General features: G+C 44.6%; 1 protein-coding gene across 6 annotated transcripts in view; it reads right to left on the bottom strand.

The window, feature by feature from the left end:
• The window catches only part of DIS3L2 (DIS3 like 3'-5' exoribonuclease 2), a 185,880-nt gene that overhangs the window by 50,758 nt on the left and 107,425 nt on the right, over positions 1 to 27,697 (bottom strand). For all 6 annotated transcript variants that reach the window (XM_040074580.2, XM_040074578.2, XM_040074579.1 and 3 more), the window contains exons 12-14: positions 22,230 to 22,342; positions 15,224 to 15,331; positions 11,577 to 11,810 (exon numbers count right to left, since the gene is read on the bottom strand). In XM_040074580.2, the coding sequence (XP_039930514.1) occupies positions 11,577 to 11,810; positions 15,224 to 15,331; positions 22,230 to 22,342 (455 nt within the window). The remainder of the gene's footprint in view (positions 1 to 11,576; positions 11,811 to 15,223; positions 15,332 to 22,229; positions 22,343 to 27,697) is intronic.

Raw genomic sequence — 27,697 nt, 5'->3', positions numbered from 1 at the left:
AGACAACCCCAGGAGCAACTTGCTCCTGCTACACAGGTCCCAGCAGCTACAAAGGCTCAGTAACAGAGCAGCAACAAACACGGCACAGGACTGCTACCAGCTGAGCTCCTGCTACCTGCCAGGAAAAGGAAAGGATCAGCTCCTAAAGCCCTTTCCAGTTTTACATTTCCAGCATGCCGTAACTGCAGAGCCTTGACACAACACACACCAGGCACTGCAGTCACAGCTGACATTCAATAAGCTGGGAGATTCCCACCCTCTCATACCATAGAGTCACCTTTGATCCTTCTAATAGATGTCTTAGACTCTCATGGAATCTGCCAAGACTGAAGATCAAGCCAGTTTCTAATGAGACAAGGCAGACCGTGCAGCTGCACGCTAGCTCTAAAAACATTTGGGGCAACAGGTACGTGAAAGGTTTGGGTTTTTTTATTTCAGACAAACAAAAAACCCTCTTCCAAACCCTTCCCTCTTTCACAATGACAGTTAATGAGGATTGGGAGAAAAGCCTGTGGTAGCACCCATTTCTTAGCCATTCAAGGTCTTTTCAGTAAATCTTCCTCCTCTGAACTGTGTTTCGTACCCATCGCTGTGCTACCACTATGACAAAGGTTACTTGTGGCAAAACCACTGATCCTCAGTGCTGGGTCTAAAGTAAGTTACAGACAATTTTCCTGAAGGGATGATGCCCAAGTGGTGTTACTTTGTTCAACTGCTTGGGGTTGGGGCATGTTCTCTGTCCTCTGCAGAGCTCAGCTGCAGGTGGCAGCTGTGAACTCTGAAGAAAGGTGGTCACCCCTAAGGAGCATCCATCTCTCCCTGTGAAGTGGACACACAAGGACAGGTTTGATACACCTCTGTCTGCTGGATTTCTTCATCCCCCCAAAAATATACAATATCTTGTTGGTCCTGGCATGTAGATACCAACTGGCTTCTGTGCTGGGCCTGGCCTGTGGAAACTCCATTCCGACAACATATTTCTATCTGGCATCTCCCAGTGCTCACTGTCTGCTCTAGTTTTTATCTCAGGGCTCCTGGGATTCTGAGCAATAGCATTCTTCCAGCATGGAGAACCTCAGAGTACTCTCTTGCACTCTCTTAAGGAAAGACACACCTGTTTAGTATCTCAGCTGGTTGCAACAGCACCACGTTCATGGTCCTTAAACTGATTTCAAGGAACTTCTATAAATGCTTGAGAAAAAGAGATGACCACACTGCCAAAGGATTTCACGGCTGGTCCCCTGGGTAAAGGATATTTGTCAGCAGCTCCTGCTGGAACAGTGTTATGGATCCATCAATATACCTACATTTTACTCCTATATAAACATGAGAAACCAATAACTCCCCAGCTCATTTAACCACCTATACGCTGCCCATTGTCTTATTTAAACAAAACAAAACAAAACACAACTAAACAGCAAGGCATTTACATTTCATAGTTCGAAAATAATAAAAAACAGAGAGCTGAAGTGAGAATTCAAAACCTCAAAGTAATTTCAACCATACATACACGAGCAAGGAAAAGTTTATACATGATGCAACAGAAAAAATGACTCACTTTCTGAAATGCCAAAGCCTGTTTTAGTTCATTTTGTCTTCAATACCTGCTAAACACATCAATGACCGAGAAATCATTTAATAAACTGCATTTTTTCAAATCCCATTTTAGCTATTTAAGCATTTTATTTCCCACTACTGCGGGTCGGGTTCTACTCTAACATGCTAATCAGAAATAAAGTGCAAGCTGGATCAAGGAGTTTGTTCCTCAGAAAAGCAAGGATAGTCTTGAGATTAAAACAGAGACCTTGAAATTGAGGTGAAACTACAACCCTAAACTTAATGCAAAACCTTCTGCTGACTCACGGGGCTGTGAATTTTTCAGCATCACCATGAGACACCCAATACGTGACAGCTCTGCAGCCCCCAGTTCTGCAGGACCAGACAGATGTAACCCATGCCAGGGCAGGTTTACTTCAACTGTCAAGGATAGCACAAATTAAATTTTGTTGTATTCAGGCTAGGCTGACTTTTTACAAAAAAACCCCACACAGGAGTGACTGCTTGATTAGTTTGTATTTCTGTGACAGAAACAAGATTTTCAAGCCCAGTTAAAGGAATTACCCACGAAAACCCCTCGACAGTGATTTTGCATGGCTGGTTTCTTCCAGATGTCTCAAGTCCCTCGTGCCACTCGAGTCCAACAAACTCTTGAGGCTACTTTCTTGCTGCCTCTTGCTTAGTTTTCAAGTGACCATCAATTTAATGGTAGCCCATCACAGATGGGCAATGGACTGTGGCCAGCTTGCTTGGAAACTAATTAGCACAAATGCAAGATACGAGCTATCATAGGAGATCCAAAATCCTTCAGAGGGCAAAGTTCAGTAGTGCTGGCAGGTTTAAGGTGTTGACGGTGCAATAACTTGTGAATACACGTCTTCGGGGAGAGATGGGTGTTTGTGCCTCAAGATGGAAGCAGGAAACGACAGGGCATGTGTCTCCCACAAGTAGATGCAGAGCTGCACAAAGAAGGAGCACGCTCAGGGAGGAGGTCTTCCTCAAATCCCAGCTAAGGAAACAAGTGCAACATGGACCAACAAGCTTATCTGAGATGTCATGCTTCATGCTCCCATTTTACGCAATTCCATAGTCAGGGGAAATCCATACTCTGAATTATGTTTGTTTGCTTAAACAGCTTCCCTGTTACCACATGAAGATGCAGAAAAGGGCAAGAGAAATGATCCAGACTACTCAAGACGGATTCAAAGCCACTTGCTTTCAAAACAAACCCAAGAAGTTGCTCAACAAAATGTACTCCAAATGAATCACTGCAAACTTTAACAGGACACATAATTTCGGAAGATGTGAGCTTGTACTTGGAATGTTTAAAGATAAACCCAGCAGTGGACTTCAGCAAGCACTGGTTTCCTCAGATGGGACAAGATCAGCTCTGTCCTCAGCTCAGCTGCTGGGATCTTGGCTAAGGCTCCTGTAGTCTCATTTCAGAGGGCTATGAGAATCACAGGTGCTTTCTGAGCTTCTTTGTACTTCAGCATCCGTATGCTATGAATGACAAAAGATAAAATATCCCAGAACTCAGGAGTGATCATGCCCAGAACACCTGATAAAACAAGTTGTGGCCATGAATTTTTTCCCTTCTCACTTTGGAATTGAAATGAGAACTCACAGAACTGTAATGTCAGAATCTTTCATCTCCTTCCAAATATTGTCTTATTGTCTTTTGTCATTATACAATTAGCCTTTCTTCCATATGCTGTTGGGTGAAACTGAAATGGCTCTGACAAAGAGCAGCCACATCTTCACCTATGGCAGACTGATCACATTTGCAGTTTTATCAGTCAGCACCCAGTGACTCAATCTAAAGAGGATGATGGATTAGCCATGCAGTCAACTATAATTAATACCTGAAAAAAACACCAAACCTTCTCAAGTCTTTGTTCAAATACGTGATAAGCAGAATCAGGAACAGCAAGAGACTTTCTGATGACGTCTGTTCATCACCAGGGAAGAAAAACACCATCAAGTGGAGGGCAAGACTCCCAGTGCAAGGATTGTTTCCTCAGCAGAAAACGTAAAATAAGAATTTCCTCCCAGCACTGACCCCACATGCACCTCTATACAAACGTGTTTTCCTGGGTTTTATTTGCCTTGCTATCAGAGACACTGAAGAACCAGTTTGTTTCTGCTTCATTAAAACCAGTTTTTCCACAAAGAACATTTTTCAATGTAGCCAGCAGAAGCCCTATCAACATCAAAAATACCAGTGAGCAGCTTGCTCAGCTGGATCAAACATCGAATCCTCTGTTCACCTGAGCTATCAGCATCACATTTGGGACACATTCCACCACATTAAGCCAACACAGACGCCCTCTATTTCCCCATGACATGCTATTTGGCACTGTCTGAGGTCCCTATGAGCAGATGACACCAGGGTGTCTATCACAAGGCATGGGCAAGAGCCATCTGTGAGCAGCTAATCCACGGAACCAAGAGATGTGTGCTTCACGTGTGAATTCGGAGCGCTTGCAAACACCTTCAACCTTGCTTGCAGGGCAGCATGTGATGACCGCCAGCTCACCTCCTTCTACAATCACCAACTGGATTCAATCAGCAGAAAAAGCCGAGCAATTTGGAAGGTCTATGATGTACTGCCCACTACAAGTCTGTCCCAGGCAAGCAGGAGGGACTTCCATGGGATAGCAGCCCACTGGCTCAGTCCTGGCACACACAGGCAAAGCCCAAGAACTGAAAAGAATGGAGACAGAGGCTACTTGTGAAACACACCAATTGCTTCTGCACTGCAGAGATGTGCTGGCCACAGTTCAGCCCTCCTTGTTTCTCTGCTCTGAACTGTGAGACATATCTGCTGGGGAATCAGGATAAAAAAACCCCTGTCCTTAACTGGGCCAGCAATACACAGTAGAAACAAAGAAGCACCAGTTCTTATTCAATAGCTGTCAGTAATAAACATGAGATGAAGAGAATGGTCAGCACTGGCCCAAGGCACTGGATTTGGCAGGGGAATCAGGTAAATCCTGCCAGCTCTGCCACCAACACACCATGTGAGCTCAGGCAACTGCTTCACCTCTTCACACCATCCCCATCGTCTGGAAGGATGGAGACAGCCTCCCTTCTGATACTTGCTCTGAGGCTAGCAGGTGAAAGGACAACTAACACTTCTGCTGTGTCACGTAGCATCTCAAAATTAAAGCAAAAGACCTATTTTTCACAGAGAAGTTTCTCGGCTTGCACGTCTGTGATAGATTTAATAAAACCCAAGGGTTAAGATGTGTTTGTTTAGAAGAAAACCTCTCGTACATCACCGGAGGACTTGAATATCTGAGCTAGTGGCTGGAATACTTTCTCTAGGAAGAATAAAGTCATAACCTACTCTTGCATTACTGATGGTAAATTAATGCCAGAGCACCACTGTGTGGGGAGCTCCTTCTTGGCTGTGTCTGCCCAGACATCTGGCTGCAGTGGCTCCCAGCACAATGCTCCACAGCCGAGCCCTGTGCTCCAGAGTCCGACTCTCCCCTCCTGCCGGAGCCAGCTCGACCACTTCACCACCTGCTCCTGCTGGGACACAGCTGCTCGGCTCCAAAAGAACGATCGGGGAACGGCGGGACATGCGCGAGGACATCAATCCTACTCACACCCCTGGGAAGATTTCATTAAAATCCCAGGGCAAAAGACTAGATTCAGAGAGCTTTCCACTCAAAATCCTAATTTAATCAAATTATTTTAAAACCTCCTGGCAATGCAAACATCTCCATGCAAGCAGAGAGATGCTCAGCCAACACACAGCCCCTCTATAACATGATCCTGTAACACCTCCATCCCACGTGGATACTCGGTGTGTGTGCAAACTTCTTGACCTAAGCCGTAGCTGCTCCTGACCACAGTGGTTACATCTCGTATTTTCCTGCCAAGCACCATGTTGCTCTGCGGTATTGCAGGGAAGGCACGCTAAAAATCCTCCCTGCTTTTCTGACACACCTTTGCACATGCATTTTGGGTATTCCTGCAGGGAAGAGCAGCATTCCCCAGGAGGAAGCTGCGGCCTCAGATGCTCGTTTTGATGTATTAACTGGGACTATGCAAAAGACATAAAATCCCCACAGGAAATTAATCTCCAAGTACATCCAACATTCCCCCAGCTGCCTTATGTATCACACAGTTAAAGCAACTGTCCATAATGATCGTATAGCACCTGCTGTCCCCATTCTGGGTTTCAGTGATGTCTTTTTAACCAGACATCAAAGAGAAGGAGCAGACAATGGTGGAATTGTGATGGGAAGTGAATAGTGAAAGCTCCTTGTCAGTCTGAGTTTCCATTTATCTCACAGCCCCATACACACTGCCCACCCTGCCTCTGCTGTCATGTTCATGCACTGCTGCTGTAACAGCCTCTTCAGGGAGGTATCAGAGCAGTTTCCAGGCTTTTATAGATTGGCCTTTTGGACTTTCTCTTGCACCAAAACCAAGTGCCCAGATATGGTACCTATGCCTCAAACTACCCTGATGGAATTAAATCCGAGATGAATGCCATGCCGTGCAATGAGCACCACAACTCTCTTTTTGAGACTGACCAAGAGATGCAGCCCCTGCTCCAGTCAGGGGCTGGAGCAAAGCCATTTCCTCCTCCCCTGAATAGCCCATGCTCACAGTGTGCAGGGTAGCATATACAGCAGCATTGGTGAGAAAACATGAAGACCACTCCAGGAGTAGTCAAGCCAGGATGAAACTTTCTGCCTCAACAGCATTTTAAGACATAAATTCAAAACATGCTATTAAAAGAAAACACCTCAGACTGACATATATGCAACATTATAGCCCTTTTCTGTCCTATCTAAACACTTCTTCCAACCCTAAGTCCTCCATTTGTGTACTAATTAACTGTATTTTGCACACAATCACTGTTTAACCAGGGTAGAAATATTTATTACTCTCACAAAGCAAGAATAAAAGACTTGAATGCTTACTATAGAGATATGAGGCAGGAAATATGATAAAACAATTTCCCATCATTATTTCCAGCAGTTGCTCATGTTGGAAAATTTTAATAATGAGACTAATTAATTTGTGGTTCTTGAGATTTACAATTAAACAGCATAAGCAAGGGCAACTGTCTAAAAATAAATGTTTCTGTCCTATCCCATTAGCCACAACCAAAAACGAAATTTCCCAATGTACAGGGTCACGTCCTGCACATGTAGTGTCCTTCCTCCTCCTCACTTTCCATGTGTGAGTGGCTTGAGTCAACTTCTCAAAGCCATTTGCATCAAGTAGGCAGATTAGGTTCTGAGGGCTTCCAAAACTATCCAGAGCTGGCTACTAAATCCTGTATGTCATACACCTGAGTGGTTTGGAGCTGGCATTCTGCATGCATCTCGGTGTTTGGGACCTTTGTGCTTGTTTCCCTGTATTTTCTGAAGCTCTGTGAAATGCTCTCTTACTTTAGCAGTACCACCAGACTTAAATAAACAAAGCTGTTCTCAAAGATCACTGATTTCCTTATCCCCAGCAGCCATGGGACAAGACCACAGGTCTCCAGTGTGCTACAGAGCTACAACAATACAATTTTTACTACCTCTAAGTTACTCAAAACAACAGAGACCCACAGGGAGCAGTAATCTTTGCTCACATGACAAGACAATGGCATCATACACAAGCCGGGAGCAAGCAGAAGCGAGATTATTTCACTACCAATTCAACACTTAAATTTGTGTAACACTCTCATCTTTGTCCTTTTTGTCCTTTTTTTCCTTCCCTTTTCCCACATGCTGCAAAGCTGAACGTCTGTTTTGCAGAAAACAAGGAGATAAGCTATCCTAGCAAACAATTCAGTGCCACTAACTGGCACAATGCAAATGCACTTTGGGTTCTTCTCACAAGGGACTTTGGTCAATGCTGATGTTTTGAGCACCCAGGTGTAAGTGTGCTGGTAAAGGTAGAATCACTGGCACAACAAAAGGAAATGCTCAGCTCACAGACAGTTGTCATAGAGACAGATCAGCATCCTGGGGTATTCTCACTTTAAAAAGGCACAGAAATCCTTTTTAACCTGTCTTCCCGTAGGCATCTGTCCTCGTGATTCATTTCTAAACTGCTGAGGCCAAAAGAGAACCATTTATCAGCATGTCTCCTCTAGGCAGGCTGGAGCTAAGGAGCTTTTCTGCAAACTTGATGGTTTTTGTTGAAAGCAAGTTTCTATCTGATTCTCTGGCTGGTGTTTCTAAAAGCTGTGGGCTGGGGAAGTGATCCAGCTTCAAAGTAACCTGGCCAGGAAAAAAAAAAAAAAAAAAAAAAAAAAAAGGAAAGCTGTGGGTTGTGCTCACTTTGCTTTTTAAACCAGGTCAGATCTCTGCTCCAATTTATAGGCTGGGTACACGAGGAGCTGTGAAAGGACAGCACAGGGGGGCATTTCATGGTCCTGTGCAGGGAGGATGTGTTGAGGGGGAAGACAATATTGCAAATACTTGAACATTTTTTCTTAGTCACATACCAGACTTCTTGCCTTTGCACCTAAAAGCTGCAGCTCTGAATGAGAAGGAAAAGAAATACATTAATCTTTCTCTGTGTGGACAAAGTTTCGTAAGCTTCTTAGCTGTTGAAGGTGCAAAGTCTTTAAACCTTTAAAACTCTGCTGCTTTTTGGAACTGGGAAGCTGGCAGGCAGCACAGGAAACCATATTCTAGGGAAAAAGCCCTGGAAGGGGCCTATAGGGACAGCTGGATCCCCATGGAATGACAGATGTGTGGCTCTGGTTGTAAAAAAGGTCCTCAGACCCAAGGTCCAATGCAGCAGGATTCCCAGATCTCTGCAGAGGCATGAAAGGAACTGGGGAGGGGGGGAAGAGTGGGTCACAGGTATGTAGGTTAAAGTCATGGCCAGGATTAAACTAAAGCAGGAATTCAAAATTACACAGCCCCAAGAGACACACATACACTGACACTGAGCCCACAAATCCTAAGCCTTCCAGACCGTGCACTATCTCTGCAATGTCTCATGGTATTCTGTGTGATCCAGACACGTAATTCCTAAGTTATTAATATACATATATATGTATTTTCTTCATCCATTGAGCTGTGGAGATCCCTCCTTCTAAATTTGCTGCTAAAATACAAAAGTATGGGCAAGCAGATGCTGCTCTCACATTAGGTCATAAAAGTTCAACAGTGACATTCAAAGAGGAAAACATTCTTCTCACTCCAGCAGGACCAGCCTGACCCTGCTGCACCCTACTGAAGCCTGTGTCAGGTCCAAGGAGCTCCCTGGCCAGCCAATATTTCTGCTGTTATAAAGATATGCCCATGAATGGCTTCATCCGAGAAATGTTCTTCGTTTTGGGGAATAAATCCTAAACTACATGAATACTGTGGGACAGACCAGCATCACTCCAAAGAGAAAACTGAGGCAGACAGGGAGAGCACCAGTCCAAGACCACCACAGCCAGTGGCAAAGGAGGATGGGAGATTCCCCCAGGATATTCTTAATACCAGCGGGAAGCACAGGAACACTTCACACTGAAAAATGGCAGGGTGGAAATAAGCAAAAAAAGTCATCACTGCTCAATCAGGAATTACCCCACAACAGAACTCTCAAACATAACACAATGTATAGGAAGAGGGCTCACATTCCTTGGGAAAAAAAGCACAGGAGTCATCCACCCCCTCCCTTAAGACTGTGAGATGATAATTTCCTTCACTCACATATTTATTTGGAATCTGATAATTCATTGCCCCAAGCTTCCTGCTGGAGTTTGTCTTCCATTGTTCAGGATTTACATTACTCAACAGGAAATCAGTGAGAGGCCCAGTGATTAGAAAGGTGTGTTTCCCATTTGGACCCACCCTTGCTTGCTCACTTGGGGTTGGAAGTGGGACATGGCACACAACTGGGACCATGGGAACTGAGGGACATGGGGAAGCACAAGTAGAGGAATTTGTCCCCTCCTGTTAAAAGATACAGATTGCTTTGTCCCACCATATGCCACTGGCCATGTCCACAAACCTGTCCCTCACATACTGCTCATACTCAGGACTTAGAGCAAGCACTTCCTCCATGGGCTGGGGAGGGTGTAGTTTATCAAAAGAAAGCTATCAGGGCAGCACTTGACTCGACTAAGTGAGGTGAAAATGTCCCTTGATCTAAAATACACTTCCTTCTCAAAGACCATTACTTTGACATTCTTGCCAAGGGAGAGAGATTCTGCACAGTGTAAAGTGCCACTTGTGAGATATAACTCAGTTTATCATGATGGTTGGGAACCAGGCTGAGCAGCAATCAACTGCCTCTGGTGCCCTTAGCTGTGGCTTTTAATCCCAATCTCACAAATGATGCTCCAATATGTTCTCTCTAATGGCTCCTCTGTAGGAGCAAAACAAAACACAGCTAATCTTTTATGGGCTATCATTGGAACAGCATACTTCCCTGGCCAAATCCTCCCACTGAAAATGTCACAGCTGGTTTAAAACATATTTCCCCTGAGGTTAGTTTGATAACAGGTAACTCACCTCAAGGGCACACAGCGAGCACTCAGCACTACACTGTAACAGTGACTTGTGGAAGGCAGCTGGTGACCTTTCTGGGCCACAGCTCCCAGTCACCATGGACTCTTTTTCCAAGCCCGATACCTCCAAGGCTTCCCAGGCAGCTGATCTCATGCAAAAGCTGTGGGTTTTATGTTTCTCTAGCATTCAATATGTGCTTGGGAATAAAGGCCCAGTTTAGTAGCCATTGTATGCTAAACCTCAAAGAAGGAAGTCGCTGTTCCAGAAGAAGTTCAAGAAAACTTCAAGTGGAAGTTTCATTTCCAAAAGTTATTATAATTTTAGAATTAATTTAGGGGGAACCTTAAGCAAATGTCCTTGCTCCAGGCTCACTTACGTGTGCTGAACCAGTCCTCCGAGACCTCCTACAACAGATGTAGGCAAGATAGCCTCAGACACCACACTGCCTCTAGAGCAGAAGGTTAATCCTAAAATAAAAACTCCTCTGCTGAAACTCAAGATACAAATTTGTCATTCTGTCCATCTCAGACATCAGGGAAAGCACATTGCCTCCTCTGCACAGCAGCTTCACCAGAATAAGCTGTGTGCTCTGTCGGGGAAGGTCACAGACTGTAGACACTTCTTGCTCCTGTTGCTCTGCAATGATTTCTCTAAAATTACACTTTCCTGCAACTGGAGACAACACTACAATGCTGAGTAAAATGGAAAGGTTACAACATATGTCTTACATACAATAGCCCTGTTTATACCACTCCTAGCTCCTTTCTCAGCAATATCCTTATGCTGACTCACACTCATTTTGCAAAATGAAACAATAGAGCTTCCTTATATTAAGAGATTATTTTGTCTCCTGCTCAGGAAGACCACTGAGTTCTATAAATTACTGGAACCTCCTTTCCACAAAAACTATCAGAAGCCACCTTAGAGTAGCAGAACATCATGCAAAAGTATTTTTTTGCTGTGATAACCTAAAATATCTGGGTCTCCTTGTAAAACAGAAATGACACATAGCAGTAACTGATACAAGATTATTTAAATCACCCCAGACAGAAAACCTCCTCACTAACATTTTTTCCTCTGAAACACACCCAACACTTACAAGTATTAGCCCAGATAACATTTAGCCATTTTCCCAGCACAGAGAGCTGCTATGAAAGCTGTGGAAAACAAGAATATTGCAAGCACAGAAAGAAATGTGGAGGATGAGCCTTTCCCAGTGAAATGTGCACTAATATCTGAACTGCATGATAATGAACAACACTGTCATGATTTGTTTCACTGTATGAATTACTTACCCAGTCCAACAGGGTTTTAGGATTTTGAAAAATGCTGGAAAATGGATCACTCCTTAAAAAACACAGATTTTTTTCTTTTCATCCTACTTGGTGCTTATGGTACATAATTTGATGCCGCTCTTAAGAAGACATTGGCACTCAAACCTGCCTTGATTTTATCCTTCGAGTTTTTCGACTGGCCAGGAAATTCTTAGAGAGTGCAAGGTGAAATTGCTTTGGTGAAGCCCGAGGGGCTGGACTTACTCACCTGGTCTAAGTGCAGGGCACCCTCGGTGAAGCGCTGCTCGCGCAGGCGCTGCGCGACTCGATGCAGGCTCAGCACAGCCTCCTGGATCTCGGCTATGGAGTGCTGAGGTGAGACAGGGGGGAGCTCTTCAGGTGACAACACCTTCCCAGGGCTGTCAATCATGCTCTGTGCATGGTCATAGCTGAGCTTCACACAGGAGCAGATGACCGTCCGCCCAAACCACTCATCGAGGATCTGCAAAATTGCAAAGGGTAAATTGATCTGAGGACTCCTTCTCCCGGTGCACAAAAGCCTGGGAAGTTGGACAAACACTGGGAGGAATGACAGCAGACTTCCCCCCTACCTGTGATCTTTGAGTCTTTGTCCTGCTGAGACCTCCAGCCCATACAGCCCATCCTCCTTTTGCCCATAGAGATTGTCCAGCCTCTAGTAACATGTATATGCAAGTAACAGGTAACAATATATTGTGCATATACATAGGAGCCTGCTCGGATCTCCCTCCTCTGCCCGACTTCCCTCCTTCACAGAGGTAAAAGAACTACAGACCATTTGGGAGTTGAAACCAGTCTGTTGGCTCGCAGGTTACCAGGTGCAGGAGTGACAACAGGCAGATACACACATGCCAGAGAGGTTCTCCTGCCTAAAACACTGCAGAATGACCTAATGTGTGGCCACCAGGCCATGAGGGGCTGGCCTTAAAATACTGTTTTCAGGAGTACTGCAGGAACTCCAGCGTCTGACTGGCACTTGTGAAAGTGCCTGAGCATGACTTTGGTGGGTGTGGAGGAGAGATGGACAGTCACACAGTCACTGACTCCTTGCTCCTCTGATCATGTCCAGGGTTCTAGGTCCAAACTCAAGCCAGGAACCTTTCTGGGCTTCTAAACTACTTTAGAATTGAGAGGAAAATATTCAATAAACTGCTTATAAAATTATTTTATTTTAAAGTAGAAGCCACTCCCCTTTTAAACTCCCTAAAAGAATACCGGTGTAGAAGTAGGAATTCAGAATTATTTCCTAAAGCAAACAGAAAAACCTATTTTCAGCTGAGATATATATAAGAGAACCCAAGAGCTCATCAAGGCAGTGACAAAGCGCTGAGGGACATGGGCAGAAGGCTATTCACAAAAGTCAAGAGTATTGGCATGAGGGCTCTAGAGAAAGATGCAGTTTGTGATAAATCATTCAAAGCACAAGTGCTCAGAGAATGACTGGAGAATTGTAATTCTGCCTTAGCGGCCAGTGCCACCTTACCCCTTCATCAGCCCAACAGGACAAGGTGAATTCTGCAAGCGACAGTGTCCAGGGAGAAGAGCGAGCTCTCTATGACAGCCTCATCAAGGACACTGCTTCAGAGACAAACCTTCTTCTTAATAGGAAGGGACTGATTCCCAAAATACCTTTGCTGCCTCCCTCTCTAATGCACCACAGAACATATGTGCTGTATAACTCAGCAACTCAGAGCTCTGAAAGTCACAGGGCTTTTAAGCTTATTTCTAATTGGAAAGTGTTTCAATAGCAGAGATGCAGCAAGTAGCATCTTGCAATGTAAAGTGCTCTGACCATCAGCTCATGGTTTTTCTCTGTGTGTCTCTTCCTCTGTGCTGTGGAGAAAGAAAGGAAGAGAAAGCCACAAAGCTGGACAGAGGTGCTGTGACAGCACTGGCAGCACCTGCTCTGTGTTCTGCTGCATCTGTTTGATGTGGTTCAGCTTCTTGTGGTGATGGGGGATGAACGTCCAGTAGGTCAGGAGCCCCTGCTTTGGAAACCCCAGAAAAGGAATGGCCAAGCTCCCATGGGCTGGCACACGCACCATGGCTGAGGAGGAGCAACATCGGGCGTTGTGAGCTGGGACTTGGAGATTACAATGAGTAGCCCACAAGATCAGTCTGCAAGTTCTCCCCCATCACAGCAAACCTGGTGCACCCAAGAGCCCACACAGAGCACCAGCATCTAAAGGATTTCTAAAGTTATGATAAGGCTTCCCCAGTTCTGTCTGCTTTTGAGAAACACCCACAGTCCTGAGCACCATCCTATCCTCCCTGTCAGTGCTCTCACAGCTCCCCACCAACAGCTGAGGTTCAAGGGTTGTGTTGGGGCCTTTGACTCACCTCCCTTTCACCCAGCAGAGCATGGGGGAGCATGTGATCCTGTTTGCACTGACATACAGGTATAGTAACACCTAGAAATACCAGCTTTTAGAAGAATGCCCTCCTGGGCAAAAGCCCTACAGCCACTTTTCCTCTTGGGAAGAATAAATTCTTCTCCAGCCTTCACCTGACACTCACATCAAGTGACCTCAAGTAAGACTGTAACCCTGAAAGGCCTTGTAGGAGAAACCAGTTTGCTGAGATGGCCACAGGCAGTCTGCTCTCCCAGGGACAGCATGGCCATGGCCCAGAGCACTCCAGAGGTCTGCTCTCTGTGCTGAATGCTACAGCTCCTCCATTTTCTCACTGGTCAGACAGGGTTGGACTGAGCCCTGTTTGAAACACAACGGATCTATTGCATGGGACAAGAGACAAGATGTAATTAAAGGCTTTTTTTAATTAAGGCTTGACTTTTAGCTGTTTAAAGACAACTCAGAGACAACAAAAGGTCTACCTAGTAGCTACTCTTAGAAGGCCTCATGAGCAATCACGTTGCTATAGGAAGGGGAACACTTCACAGTGGACAAATACAACCCACATCAGTGCCAGAGCAGGGACTCACTGCAGAAATACAGAATCAGGACTGCAACTGTATTTTGCTAAAGCACAAAGATAGATTCGGCATCCTTTAGAGCAGCTGGGACAATAATAAGGAGGTGAATCTTTGTGAAAAAATACCAAATTGGCACAAGAAATACTGTCTTCAGAAAGAATTGTGTATGAGCACAACAATGGTTTAAAAAAATCTGAGTACACAAAGTGCATAGACTACAGTGTCCTGGTACTGCCAGTCTTTAGCCCTCCTTGATTAGTAAGGGGACCCTGTGATCACCAAAGAGGAGATTTTAGGATAACAAAGAGTGTGATAGAGAAATAGGGAGAGAAATGAAGACCTGGGGAGTGGTGGCAGGCAACAGAAGGCAGCTCGGAGCACCAACAGACAATTGCTCCACAATTGCTCCCTGGAAATAACACATGCAGAGGATGGAGCCATGCCTTTGCTGAAGGGCTATCATGCTTTATTTGGATTGATGTAATTTGCAGCTCTGAAGAGGAATTAAATAGTCTGTTTACCAGAGAGGCCACAGAGGCATTCTGCCACATTCGTCGCATTGCACAACTGCCTGCAAGCACGAGGCAGGGCTGAAGTTGGGGGCACTTCTCATCCCACCCAAAGCAATAGCTCCGAATTGCTGCTGGAGGTAAGACATTAAATGGCTGGGTGACCTGGCAAGGAGCAGGACATTCCCCATTCCTGAGATTCATACAAATATGAATTCATCCTTTCCCAACCGTTTTGAGAGATTATTCCAGTCAGAAATTCCACAATATGTTATCAGCATGACAAAACACAGGGTCAGTCTGACATCCTCCAGTACTGTTCACTTTTGCTATCCACCTGAGTGTTAAGGGATGACATTTTTACCACTGCAAGAGCAGGAGCTGGCCACCGAGGGAGGATTGATTAGCAGGATGACTGCCTGCTGCCTGAGGTACCTTGCCTTCCGGAGTCAACTTCCAAATCACAGAGAACGTCAGTCTGTCTTGCATGGGATTGAGACTGCAGAGCTCCTCACAGAGCAGCCTGGGAAGCATTGGGATCACCTGGGAGAGAAGAGAGCCTTGGTGAGACACAAGCTTTTAGTTTGGACAAGCTTCCCTGAGCAGCTGGTAAAGAGAAAATGTCAGCATCACGTTCTCTGTGGCAGCAGTGGGCACGTCACAGCTCTGGGATGCCCAGAATTGTATCACATGGCAGACAGTGTGCTGGCATGGAATGAGGAAGTAACCCAAATCCTCTGAAATGAGAGCATTTCAGACATGGCTAAGGCCACCAACACCCACATCAGCCCCACCCCTCAATGAGAGCAGAGGCAGCTGTAAGTCTCCAACCTAGGAATCACTCCCAGTGCTCCCCTCTGAAGAATGGAGTAAGCATTCTGGAGTAATCTGCATCCTTGGTTATGCAAACACTTACACTGCAACTTTTAAGGTCACAAGGTTTGCTCTGTTTTCCACTTCGTTCCCACTGCCGCTTTGGCACTGGGAAGAATGAGGAAGGCTGGGCACATCAGGAAATTCAATGCTGAAGAAACATGGCAGTCAGAAACTGCTCCTGGCACTCAGGAGCCGAAGAGGTTGGATTTGGGAAGCGTGTTTCTTGCTTTCCCACTGAATACCATGTAACCAATGCAAATCTGCTCTCTGCAAAGCATAAATGAAACCTCTCCCATGCAACACAGGAGCCATGCTTGGCTTCAATGAAGACTGAACCATGCTTTACAACACAGACAGGAACTTGTAGTTGCAGCTGAGATAAACAAAAGTGCCTGTTTTATGACTACTGATCATGCTGTTTGCAAATGGAGAACAATTACTTCATTATACTCAAAATTTGAACAAAATGTTGGCCAACATAAATTTCTGGCAGGATTTTTTAACCCATGTTCTAATTCTTTACAACTAATCAATATTTCTGCTGTTGAACATTGAATTACCAAATCACAAATTACTCACCTGACTACACCAACAAAGCTAAAGCTTTTGAGCATATTCATGCTAGAGCAAACCTGAGTAGCTCCAAGTGCTTCCACACCATCCCTGAGTTATTTCCTAAGTGAAGTCTGTATTAAAGATAATCTTTAGCAGCTGCTTAATGAAGCAAAACTCATTATTTGAGTTTCACTTCTGACTTCCCTTCTCATTGTTTACCTTTGTGAAGAAGCAATAACTGCCCTCAAAGAACCACCACATTATTCCTCTAGTTTATTTTGAGTGGCAACACAGAATGGTGCTTTTTAGAAAAACAGAAACGCTCTACATGTGTGCCATAAAGTAATTTAGCTATTTAATTTAGTTTCCGTTTTAACTGCTCTGTGTGCCAGCCTGTAAATACAGGACCAGCAGGAAGCTGACTGGCACACAAATCCCAGTTCTTCCAAACTCTGACACCTATTTAGCAATTTCAGAGATAACTTTTTCTACCTGGATGCAGGAGAAACACTGCTCATCAAAACAGCACGGAAAAACAGTCTCAGGTACCCATTTCCTCCTCAAGTGCACACACTTTTCACTTACCTTTCCCTTTGAAGGAAAGACTTAAAATATTTAATCACATTTGTGGTTTCGCATCAAAAAATGGCTATAAATCCCTTCTAACTGCAGTGCACACTAGTGCCAAAAGGTGAACTGTATGGTCTGGGGCTGTCAGGGAGTCACACCATGAATCAGCAGCCCTGGTTCGCCTGGAAGGTCACAAGGGCACAGCTTATGATAAGCTGTTTCCCGCAACACAAAGGCTGCCAACTCTGTTATTGCAGTTGCGCACAGAATGTTAACAATACTGCCACATTCATAACTCACTGACACGGTACGTGAGCTTGGCCACGCTGCCTGGAAGCACCCGCACCACAAGGGTGTAAATTTAGTGTAAGCGATGCCAGCGCGTATCAGAAAAGAGAGAAAATAGCTTTCTAGACTCTCGGAAATCCCTGCCTGCCTGAGATCACCCGTGACCACCTCAAGACCCCGAAGCTCAGGTCACAGTGAACAAAGTGCTAGCAATTTAATAAAAGCTCCCATGGCCTTTCCCACCCGAACTAAAAGCTGCTTTTTTCTCTCTCTCCCCAACTCCGATCATCTGATAATGGTCTGTACTTACTGAATATTTGTGTGCCTTTGCCCATTCTCTTTCCCTTCACATCTCCTGGAGCAATACCAGTTTGCTAGAAAAATGCCTACATGGAACAGGAAGGCCCATGCTCATTTTAAGTGTACTTGAGCAGGATTAATATTGGATTCAAGAGGCTGTAATTCAATGGAAGGGCTTTCAATGATGTGAAACACAAGCAAAGCTTTAACTCAGATCATAATTACAGCACTAAACACTCACCAAGCAATTAGCTGTAACAAATCTACTGTTAGGGAAGAATCAGCCTGTGTTACCTCTGTTTTACAGGAGAGAAGCTTTAGGTGAAGTAACTTACCCTAAGCCATGGAAGAAGTCTCATGGGAGAGTAAGAGTGCAATCAACCTTTTCCTGGGCTCAGCAAACACATACATAATATAACACGACCTTGCACTGAAGGTATTTCAACTTACTCCACCTTACTGAATTAAAAGAAACCTGTTTCCAACACCACAACAGTCTTGGCTGACTGCCTCCTGCTCTAGCATCACGATTCCTCTTCACCCTCTGCATGGAGAATAAACCAGCTGTCACAAGGCACAGGAGCTTAAGCTATAAAGACACATTTCCTTTTTCCTTAACATGATACGGTCGCAGCCTGAAAGGATTCCGAGTAATTGCAAGCCCAGCATTTAACATACAAAGATGTCACAACTGTGTCACACTCAGAGAGCGAGATGCTCCAGGAGCGATCCCAGGGGCAGCCCAGAGGAACTCTGGCAAACAGGATTATCTCCATCTCTTTCTGACAGAGACACGGGGTGAGAGGAGATTTCCCTAAGCACATCTTTAATGCCCATATTTGCAAAATATCAGAGTCGTGTAGAATTGCCTTGAATAATCCAGAGGTTGCCCGGCACCTTTTAAATGCTTTGCCCTTCCCGTGAGTGTCTGCCAGGAGCCAGCAGTGTCTGCCAGCTGTCCTGTGGAGTGCCAGGGCACGCAGGAATGCAGCGAGCTGAAACGCTGCCGAGGGATAGCACCTCCAGTGGGAAGCGGTTTCCTTGGCAAATCGCTACGGATGTGCCTATGGTGGGGATCGCATCATTCAGCTCGATTTTACTGCAGATGGAAATAAAGTCACCTGGGCTTATACAGGGGTCATAAACTTGGAAGAAGGGGTTTATAAATGGAGCTGAATCTAGAAATGCAGTTGGAGAGGCCCAGCAGGGCTAGGCAAAAATATTTTACAATGTAAAAAAGGAGCTACACGCCCCCAGGAAATCCTTTCTAATGAATGTGTCATAGAAACAGGGGCTTGGGTGGTGAGAGCTTGTCTGGTTTTAATCCCCCTCTATCAGTCAGGCTAATAAAAGACATCATCTCTCCCCACAAGCCTAGCAGTGCCCAAGAGATACTGGAAAGGGCACTCCTTTGAGTGAAAGACTGATATCCACAATGCTGGCAGCTGCGGGTCTGCATTTCAAATCAAACCACAGACACAGGATTTCTCTCTCTTGGTTTCCAAATCCTAAATGCAAAATCTTCAAGACTCAGTTGTCCAGGATTGCCTGACAGCCTGCTCCATGCTACTGGTTCTCCCTGCAGGCAGCCACACACCCCAGAAAGCCAAAGCAATGGCACTACTGGAAAACCAAAGTGAGAGAGGGCACTTCTGGGGCTGGGGGGTCCTACACACCATCATGGCGGCATCATAAACCAGATGGACCTGTGACCATGGCTGGTCACACTGCTTAGCAGCTGGCTCCTCTGCATAGGAAGATCTAAATCCCTGCTTGTGAGAGCCCTGGGGTTTGTTTTGTTTTGCCTCTTCAACTAATAAAGTGCTTCCAGAAACCAAATGTGAGTTTCCAGTCTCGGACTCATTCCTAGCAAGCTGGGCAGTGGGAGGGAGCACATGCACGCTGGGATGGTAAAACTCCTTGTTCCCTATAAAATCAGAAACATCTGCTGCAGCCAGGACTAACTCACTGGCCAGGTTCACAGCAGGTTAGCCCAGAGCAGCTCTGATCAATGGACTCGCTGTAGCAGCTTCCCAAGGAACAGAAGGGGAAAACTGCTCAGCCAACCAAAGGGAAAAAGGAACAAACCCTGATCAAGCATAAACCTTTATCTTCACAAAGTTACATGAGCAGTTTTGTTCCCTTCAAACAACTTCATTCTGCTGGCATCCCGCTTTGGCCTCTCCTTAGTTCTTGGTTCAGGTTGGATATGACCACCAGTGACTCCCAGGATGATCCCTCTCCCACGATCAATCCAGTGGGGAGGGATTGCATTAACCAAGAATTTCCACTGGAGCTGGTAGGAGGACACTGAAGTCCAACAATAGAGTGGGTTCAGCAAGTCTCTTGCTTGTACACTAAAAGACACTCAAAGGAAATAGGCAATTTGTTTATGAGCCAAGATTTCTCCTAAGGACTTGTATCAACACTTCCATTAATTCAGATTTCAAGCAACTCTTTGTTACTCAGCCTGAAACTATCAAAATATCAACACCTGACAACCTGCTGGTGTCAAAATTGAATGTCTTGAAGTCCTTGGACTCAATATGAAGACAGGCTTACAGTTCTGATCTTTGATCTTCAGTGTAAAATAGGACCAGTAAAATATTATAGGGATTTATGGCTGAACTCTCACTCGAGCTGCTTCACACCTAAAATAACACTGAGAGATGTGCCAAAAAAGAAGAAACTGTTTAGGTTTTCTTGCTTCTTAAAACCTGATACATTCTTATTTCAAAAACTTTTGACTTGTATTAAATAGACCACTAGCAATTACACAATAACTCCCCTTCTGGTTCAGGAAAATTAAATATGTGGCTTTATTTAACTTCTTTGGGAGGATTAGCATGGTGCTAACCTCTCGCAGAATCACAGCTGTCTTAGGAAACAGTTTCATCAAAGGAAAGCATATTTTCTACAAGAGTCATGCTACCATCTTGTTTCAAACAGCCTGGCTGCGTTCCTTTGTCCATCCCCTCGCTCCTTTTCATCTCTTGCAATTAAAATATTGAAAATTTCATCATCTAACCTAGTTTGTTGTTTTAAAATTTGTTATCGGCGGGGCAGAAGTGTGGGTAAAACACTAATCCTGACTGCTGGGCCACAGTAGTTGAAGAAGAATTGAAGATTAGGGCAGCAGGTAATTTATGCTGGCATTGCACAGGACTGGCAGTGCCGAGGGGAAACGGCACTTTGAAAGAAAATTCAATTAGCTTCTGCATCCAAGTAGATTTTCACGAAAAATATCTCCTTTCTCTATAAAAATCTTCCTTCTCCCTTGACTAAAAGAATTACATGGCCTCAAACCAGAGTATTTTGACTTGGAAATACTGCCACAACATCCTCTTGGAGCAGAGCTTTGCTGCCCCCACTGACATGCCCCCTAGGCCAGCCCACACCTCCCATCATCGAGTCATCCATCAGAGGGGGAAGCAGAGCACTGCAGAAGCCAAGGGCCCATCACTGGAGACACTAGGATTGGGAAGATTGGTGCCAGAACTGCTGTTTCCATGAGATACACATTGCTTCCCACCTGTGGAGAACAGCCAGCACAGGGAACTGGGGTCTCCCAGCACAGAGCAGCTGTGTGCTGCTGGTGTCACCACTTTGGCATTGCTGTCACAGTGGTTCCACAGGGAGCTAAAACCCACCAGACTCCCTGAGACCCTCAAAGCTGTGCCTTGCTCCTTCTAACCAAAGAAAGCTATGGAACAGCTGCTAAAGGTAAACAGCTTGATATCAAACCATCAGTTTGATTGCAGTAGTGTAACATGAATCATTTTATCATCCAGAAAGTGTAGAGAGGACACAGGAAGTTAGTGGAACATGCATCATTACAAAAACCTCCCTGGATAACAACCCTGAAAACATCCAGGAAGGGAAGGGCTGGGTAGAATCACTCCTGATCCTAAGTAGCAAGTAGGACACATTTATTTATTATAGAAAATATGTCCTGTCATTTCAGAAGGGGCTGTGGAGATAAGGACTTCAGCCTGACTGAATGGAGTGTGGGGAGAGGAAGATTAATCTGCTCCATGACACTCCTCTTCATGCAGCTGATGCCTCAAGCCTACACGGGACACTGACAGCCAAGTTTTCCAGCTTCCCTACACAGTGCCAGTGGTATCTGATGGGCTACAGTGTTTCTGCACATTCAACTGAAAATAAGACAGCCACAGATAATGTCGAGATGGCTCCTTTCAAACAGTGCTAAACCTGAACCCGCTCATCTGTAGAGTTTAGAAGTCAACCTTAAACTTGAGCTTAACATTTGATTCTGATATTCTGATAAGCTAAAATCTGTATAATTTCAAGAATTTTTTCATTGCATGATGAAGGAACACTATTCCTCCATTATTTGGGATATCCAGATAAAGCAAGAGTGTGAACTTTTCGTTTTACCTCAAGATGTTGGTTTGTTTGTTAGAGTGTTTTACACCCTACTCTGACACAAATCCATTTCTGGGAGGGATTAGCTGGATTCTTGCACCAAAGGCAAGACAAAATCCTCCACATCTGCCAGTTTGAAGCCCCCAAGAGCAAAGAAGAGGAGACAGCTTGGGTGTGTTGGGCTTGGCTCAGGTCAGCACTGAGCTGGTGAGCCCTGGCACATGAGAGGCACTCCCTGGCCACAGACAGAGGGTCACAAGCTGCTGCTCCACCCCATCCTCTCTCCATATCTCCAAGGTGGTGAGCAGCTATGTCAGCCTCTGTGTTTCCATCAGCTTACTCATTTTTGTAGGTATCCTGCAATAGCAGCCAGACTTTTGTGAGCTTCTGAACACAAACTTTGGAATTTATGGTATAATGGAAGGCACATTCATCAGACAGACTAAGGAAAAGCTGTCCTTACCTTCTGCACCAGATAGACACTGGTGGCCCTTTCACTTGCTACTTTATCCAGGGCTGTTTCTTCCAGTACGAAGTAGCTCACATCTGCGATGTGGACTCCCACTTCCAAATTCCCTGCAATTGCACAAGAAGTCTGTAAGGCTGTGAGTAGAAACAAACTGCTGACATATTTAACTCTGACTCCTCTCCCTCTCCCCGAGTGCCGCCTCAACCTTTTTGCTTTATGCCGAAATCTCACAAAACCAATACTTCTTTTCACTTCTTCCACCTGGGATGAAAACGTTGATCTCTCAGGACACTCAATTCACGACCACTGTGGCTACAACATATGAGTGAATATACACAGAAGTGAACCCTCAAGTACAGAGGTGGAAACGTGAAAACCCTTCAAAATCATGTGGATAAATCTTTCCAGTTAGGAACGTGTAATAGTGAGCCTCATCCCTTTGCTGCCAGACAACAGCATGAGAGAAAGACAGAACCCCACCTCACAAGCACACAGGCAATGCAGGATCCCATTTCCCTGGTATGGAGCAGTCACCCACACATGCTTTTGGGTTTTCAGAGCTGCACCAACCTGGTTGAGCCCAGTTTGCTGCTGGGGATGTGGAAAGTCTTCAACTACTTTGGATCAGGCTACGCAGAAGTGGAGCTTTCCACTAGGAGAATATTTCCACTGTTACCCTGCCTTTCCTTTAGATTTGGCTTTTTATCCTTTAATTAGAGTCCAGTTTAAAAGCATCTTAAGTCAAAAGTTAAGCTAGAGAGGAGTACTACTGAGGTTTATCATGAGGTTTTGGCAGTAATTCGGATTTGGAAGCAGTGATCATCCTCAGCTTTGGAAGTAATTAGTACCTGGGTCCAAGAAATTCTGGTTTGCTAATCCTCAAAGCAGCCTATTGACCTTTGTTTTCTCTGGAAGGACTAGGCTGGATTTGAGGTGCTTATTTGTAGAATAGTTCTAAGTGCAGCGGGTTCCTAATTATAACACTTGGTTCTTTAGAGGAATTCACTAACCTCTTGGTATCTATAAATATTTTTTTCTTCCCTTAATTTTTTTAAAGAGACAAAGTAATAAGATCCCGCTCTGGTGACAATCCTGTTTATTTATACACATCTCAAAGAACATTATCAAAGCCCTTCTCTCGAGTGTCACGTTTTTGAAGGATAAATGGTTCGTAGCTGTTGTCATTAAGCACTACATGTGCCTGTGTGCCCTTCTGATGGATACCAGCACAGGATTTCAGCAGAGCAGGAGTGGAAACAGATGAAGAGGAAGCTTGAGAAGGTTCAGCCTCCTATTAGTGGGAGACACCCAGCCCTCTGTGCCCCAGCTGGGAGCTCAGGGAAATGAGTACCAGGCCAACCTGCAGAGCTGCCTGACTTCATAACGATTTAACTTCATTAAGCCATGTTTGCACAGCACTGTGAGGACGTAAAATGTAATTTTGCTTTTGGAGCAGCTTTTGTGCACTCGACAGAGCGCAGATGTAAAGGAGGCAGAAACTCACACGGAAGGTGGGAGGGATGGGGTTTAGATGTGCCCACATAACCTCCAGTCACTGGAGGGGCCTGCAGAGTCTAAATATGATGGCAGCAGGGAGAGAGGGCAATAATCCCATCGCACAACAAGGGACAAATTCCACCGCTTGTCGGGAAGCTGGGAGCAAAGACTGCAGATTAAATGGTTCACCTCAGAAAGCTGCCTACAGCTGTGTTGTGATATTATCACATGCCTTGAAAGCTGCTCTACATGGATTAGGCATCCAAGCCTGAAACTACTTAGACAGTAAGTCTTAGACCAACAGTTCAACCAACAGGTTTAATATTACACACACTCGAAGCCAACACACTCAGAAGGTAAAAAAATATTGAATACTTTGAAGTCAATATCGTAATGTATCGACCCTGCAGGCAAATATTGACTAAAGGAAAAGGAGAGGGGGTCATTACATCATGCCTTTAATCGCACTTTAATTCAATATGTGCACTGTTACATACATGAACTTTTCGTCCTCGATAGAAAATCGACAAACCAAGAAAGATCTCATTGCATGAGATAATAAAACATGGAGTCAGCCAACGAAAACACGCTGAGCAGAGTTACATTTCATTCAGGTTTCCCACCAGAGCTTCTAAAAGCCGGGGTCAGCATGAGCCCCTTGCTTTTGAACTTTTAATGGAAATTCTATCTAAATATTTTCTTACATACATTGACATAATGCAAGCTGGCAGCCCTTGGGTTTGTCTTGTTCATGTATGAATCACCCTATCTCCCTCAGCCCCAAAAAATTCAGACCAAGAGAACTTGAAGATACAACACAGTGATCTACCGATCTGATTTCTCTCAAATCATTGCTTTTGAACGTGCTAGACAAAATACCATCCTAAGCCTGCACAGAAATACCTGCCTGCTGCTCCCTCCTGGTTTATTTGCTAATTAAAGTGAAAGAGTGTTGTGGATAGAGAAATACTATTCACTGGAATTCTCTTCCAGGTCCACAAACTGTTCTTGTAGTCTCATTAATTTTTATGACAAAGTCACAAAAGGAACATTTCACATTGTAAGTCTCATGTTATTTCCCAAGGAATTAAAAAAAGAGAAAAAGTGGCCTGAAAGGGAAACAGAATTTAACAAGCAGTCATGGAGTAAAAAAAGTCTTATCAAAGAGATCAGAGGAAAAGGGTGGAGGGTGGATGCCACACGGACCACACACCACAGGCTACTACACATGGTCTACTTGACCTCCATTTGGTTGAAAAAAAATCTACTTTTCCAGCAAAGAGAGGCTTCAAACCTTGCCATGTAGGTCTCCATTGTGACAGACTTTTTATATCCTAAATTTCTTTGAAAAACAAGTACTTTTACAAATTACAGATTTGTTTCATCTCAAATTCTTGAACAGGGAACTTAAAGCTGCACAACAACCCCTTAAGCTAGGTATACACTACCAGTTTAAGGATAGGGTTTTTTAAAAGGAATTTACATAAAAATGTACAGGAGATTAAGCCAGACACTTCATATGCTGCTATTAAAGCAAGAGCTGCAGGGAGCATCTATTGCAATGAAAAATGCTGAAGGCACTTGGATGGCTTCTTTCACTCAGGATCTCTGGGACTCTTTCATTTAAAATCATTTTATCTGAAAGTGGATGCAAAACTGTCGTGCCATTCAAACTCTACCACTGCAAAGCCGCTCTTGGGAGATGTTTAGCAACAGGGAATGCAGTTTAGAATCAAGCAAGGCATGTTTTATTAACTAGCTGAACCCTGTTAGCTCCTCTGTGCAACTACAGAGATGCGGTGACAGAGATGGATGGATGTCTGAAATTACACCACAGCATTGCAAAACCCAGTAAAGAGGCCCTTTGCAACGAGGAGTTCTCCTGAGGTCTGCGAGAAGAAAGGGAAAAGGCTGAGCACTCAGCCACCCAAACTCCCCTTGGGCCAATGCTCTGTGCCAGCAGGACAGGATTTGTTGTCATCTTACTGCAAACCACACAGTTGTGATGGCACAAGCAGAGAGGACAATTTCCCTTTTATTTACCATCATGTGGCTGTGAGAATGGCAAAGCAGAATGGACCTGTGTCTCACCAACTTTCTGGAAACCTGGATCCCCTCTCAGAGCTCACCAAGCCATGAAAGGCAGATCTCCCCAAGCACAATGGGCACACAGTTGTTTTGGAGAAGGTTCAGCTCCTTGAGCTGAGGATCTGGCTTGTTTGAACCCAGCCCAAAATCTCCTGTGCGTCAATATGATGCTAAAATCAAAGGAGAGCAGCGGCACCTTGCAGAAGAACAAAGAACAGGCTGTTCCTTTTTTTTCCTTTTTTTTTTGCTGATGATCTCATTCTCTATGACAAAACAGTTCAGAGAGCTTCTTTCCTTCTTTATTGAAAAAAATTATAAACAAAAAGGGATTAGTAAGAAAGAGCTGGAAGAGAGGAAAAGGCATTTTTCAGCCTGCAAATGCTTCATAAGTACTGTCAACCCAGCAGGTCACATCAAGCACTTGCCCCTGGAATTAGGAATTTGAGTTGAATGCATTTGAACAGTATGTGAGGGAACACACTGGAAGCAAATCCCTCTTCCCTGTCTTAAGCAGCCCCATTCAGCCGTAGCACGAATCCAGAGATGAAGCAATTTCACTTCATACCCTAGCATATGTGAATTTTAGGGCCATATAACTTAAAAACGCGGCTCTTCCAGGGTAAAACATCAGAAAGTATTTCCACCATGCAGACACATTCCCATTTATTTCAATCTCACCTTCAAGCATCATCATTCTCAGGAGTGAAGTCAAACATGAGCAAATGCGTTAAGTCAACTTAAAATCAATTACCAGGGGTTTTTGTATTAACCTCTGTTTCCTACACTGTCTTCACCTTTCAGTGAGATACAGAAGAGTTCAAAGCAAATTGCAAAGTGTTTGCTCTATCCAGAAAACAGCCAACTACCCACCTGCTGCCAGCAGTTCAAGGCAGTCCCACGCTGTTCCCTGGTTAGACCAAACTCTTGCAGCAAATAATTACAGCTCTTTCCCACTCCACAGCCCTGGGCGCATCATGCTGCTGCTCTTATCTGCTAAGCAATATTTAGCACCTTGCCAAAGTATGAAAAACTTGCATAAAGAGAGAGAAATGAGGCCTTTAACCTACATGCATGTTTTGGTGCTATTGGCAGCGCAGCAGAAGATCAGGAGTCTTCATCAAGGGGGAGGACAGTGTCTGCCACAGAGGGTCACAGTTACAGAAGGGACAGCCAGTGGGGCTGCAGACCATAGAGGGGTGGACACAAACCCAGTGCAAGTTGCACTGAAGCAGAAATTGGCACCAAGACTTGGGGAAGCTGCTGGAACCAGTTAGGGGCCATCACAGATCTTTAACACACACCTTGAAATGAACAACATGACCCAAATATTTCTGCTTCTCTTTGGCATGTGCATGAACACACATAGCTCAAGGTGACCATCTTGGGTCAGAGAGAGAAGAAAAGAGAGAAAAGAGAATGATCAGGAGAGAAGAGCAAGTGGGAAAGCAAAGAAAGCGCAAGATGGATAAGTGAAGGAGAAGAGTTCAATAAAAAAATAAAAGTGGAACCACTGAAAGAGCAAGTTTTTTGTCTGCTCTGGAGGCTGAAGACAAAGGAGGGTGGCTTTAATTCTCAGCTGAGGTTACTTTTTCACCAAACGAAGCCAAGCTGTTGTTCAAAAAATCAGACAGTGTGTTTTACTTCTTTTAAAATAACAAGAAAAGTGCTTAAATTTTACTTGTGTGCCCTAGGGCCGTTTTGCTTTCTGAAGACACAGTGCAACTGAGCATAAATCCATTAACCTGTTTACCAAGAAACCAAATTTTTTAAATTATCACACGATGGCCCTTTAGCCAACTGAAATGCAACTAATTGCACCCTTTTTTGGAGCAAGTAATAGCTTTTTCCTTCTCTAAAGGTCTCTTCCTTGACATACC

Source organism: Hirundo rustica, chromosome 10 (assembly GCF_015227805.2).
Source record: "Hirundo rustica isolate bHirRus1 chromosome 10, bHirRus1.pri.v3, whole genome shotgun sequence".
Classification (NCBI taxonomy): domain Eukaryota; kingdom Metazoa; phylum Chordata; class Aves; order Passeriformes; family Hirundinidae; genus Hirundo; species Hirundo rustica.
This window is presented reverse-complemented; position numbering and strand designations above follow the sequence as displayed.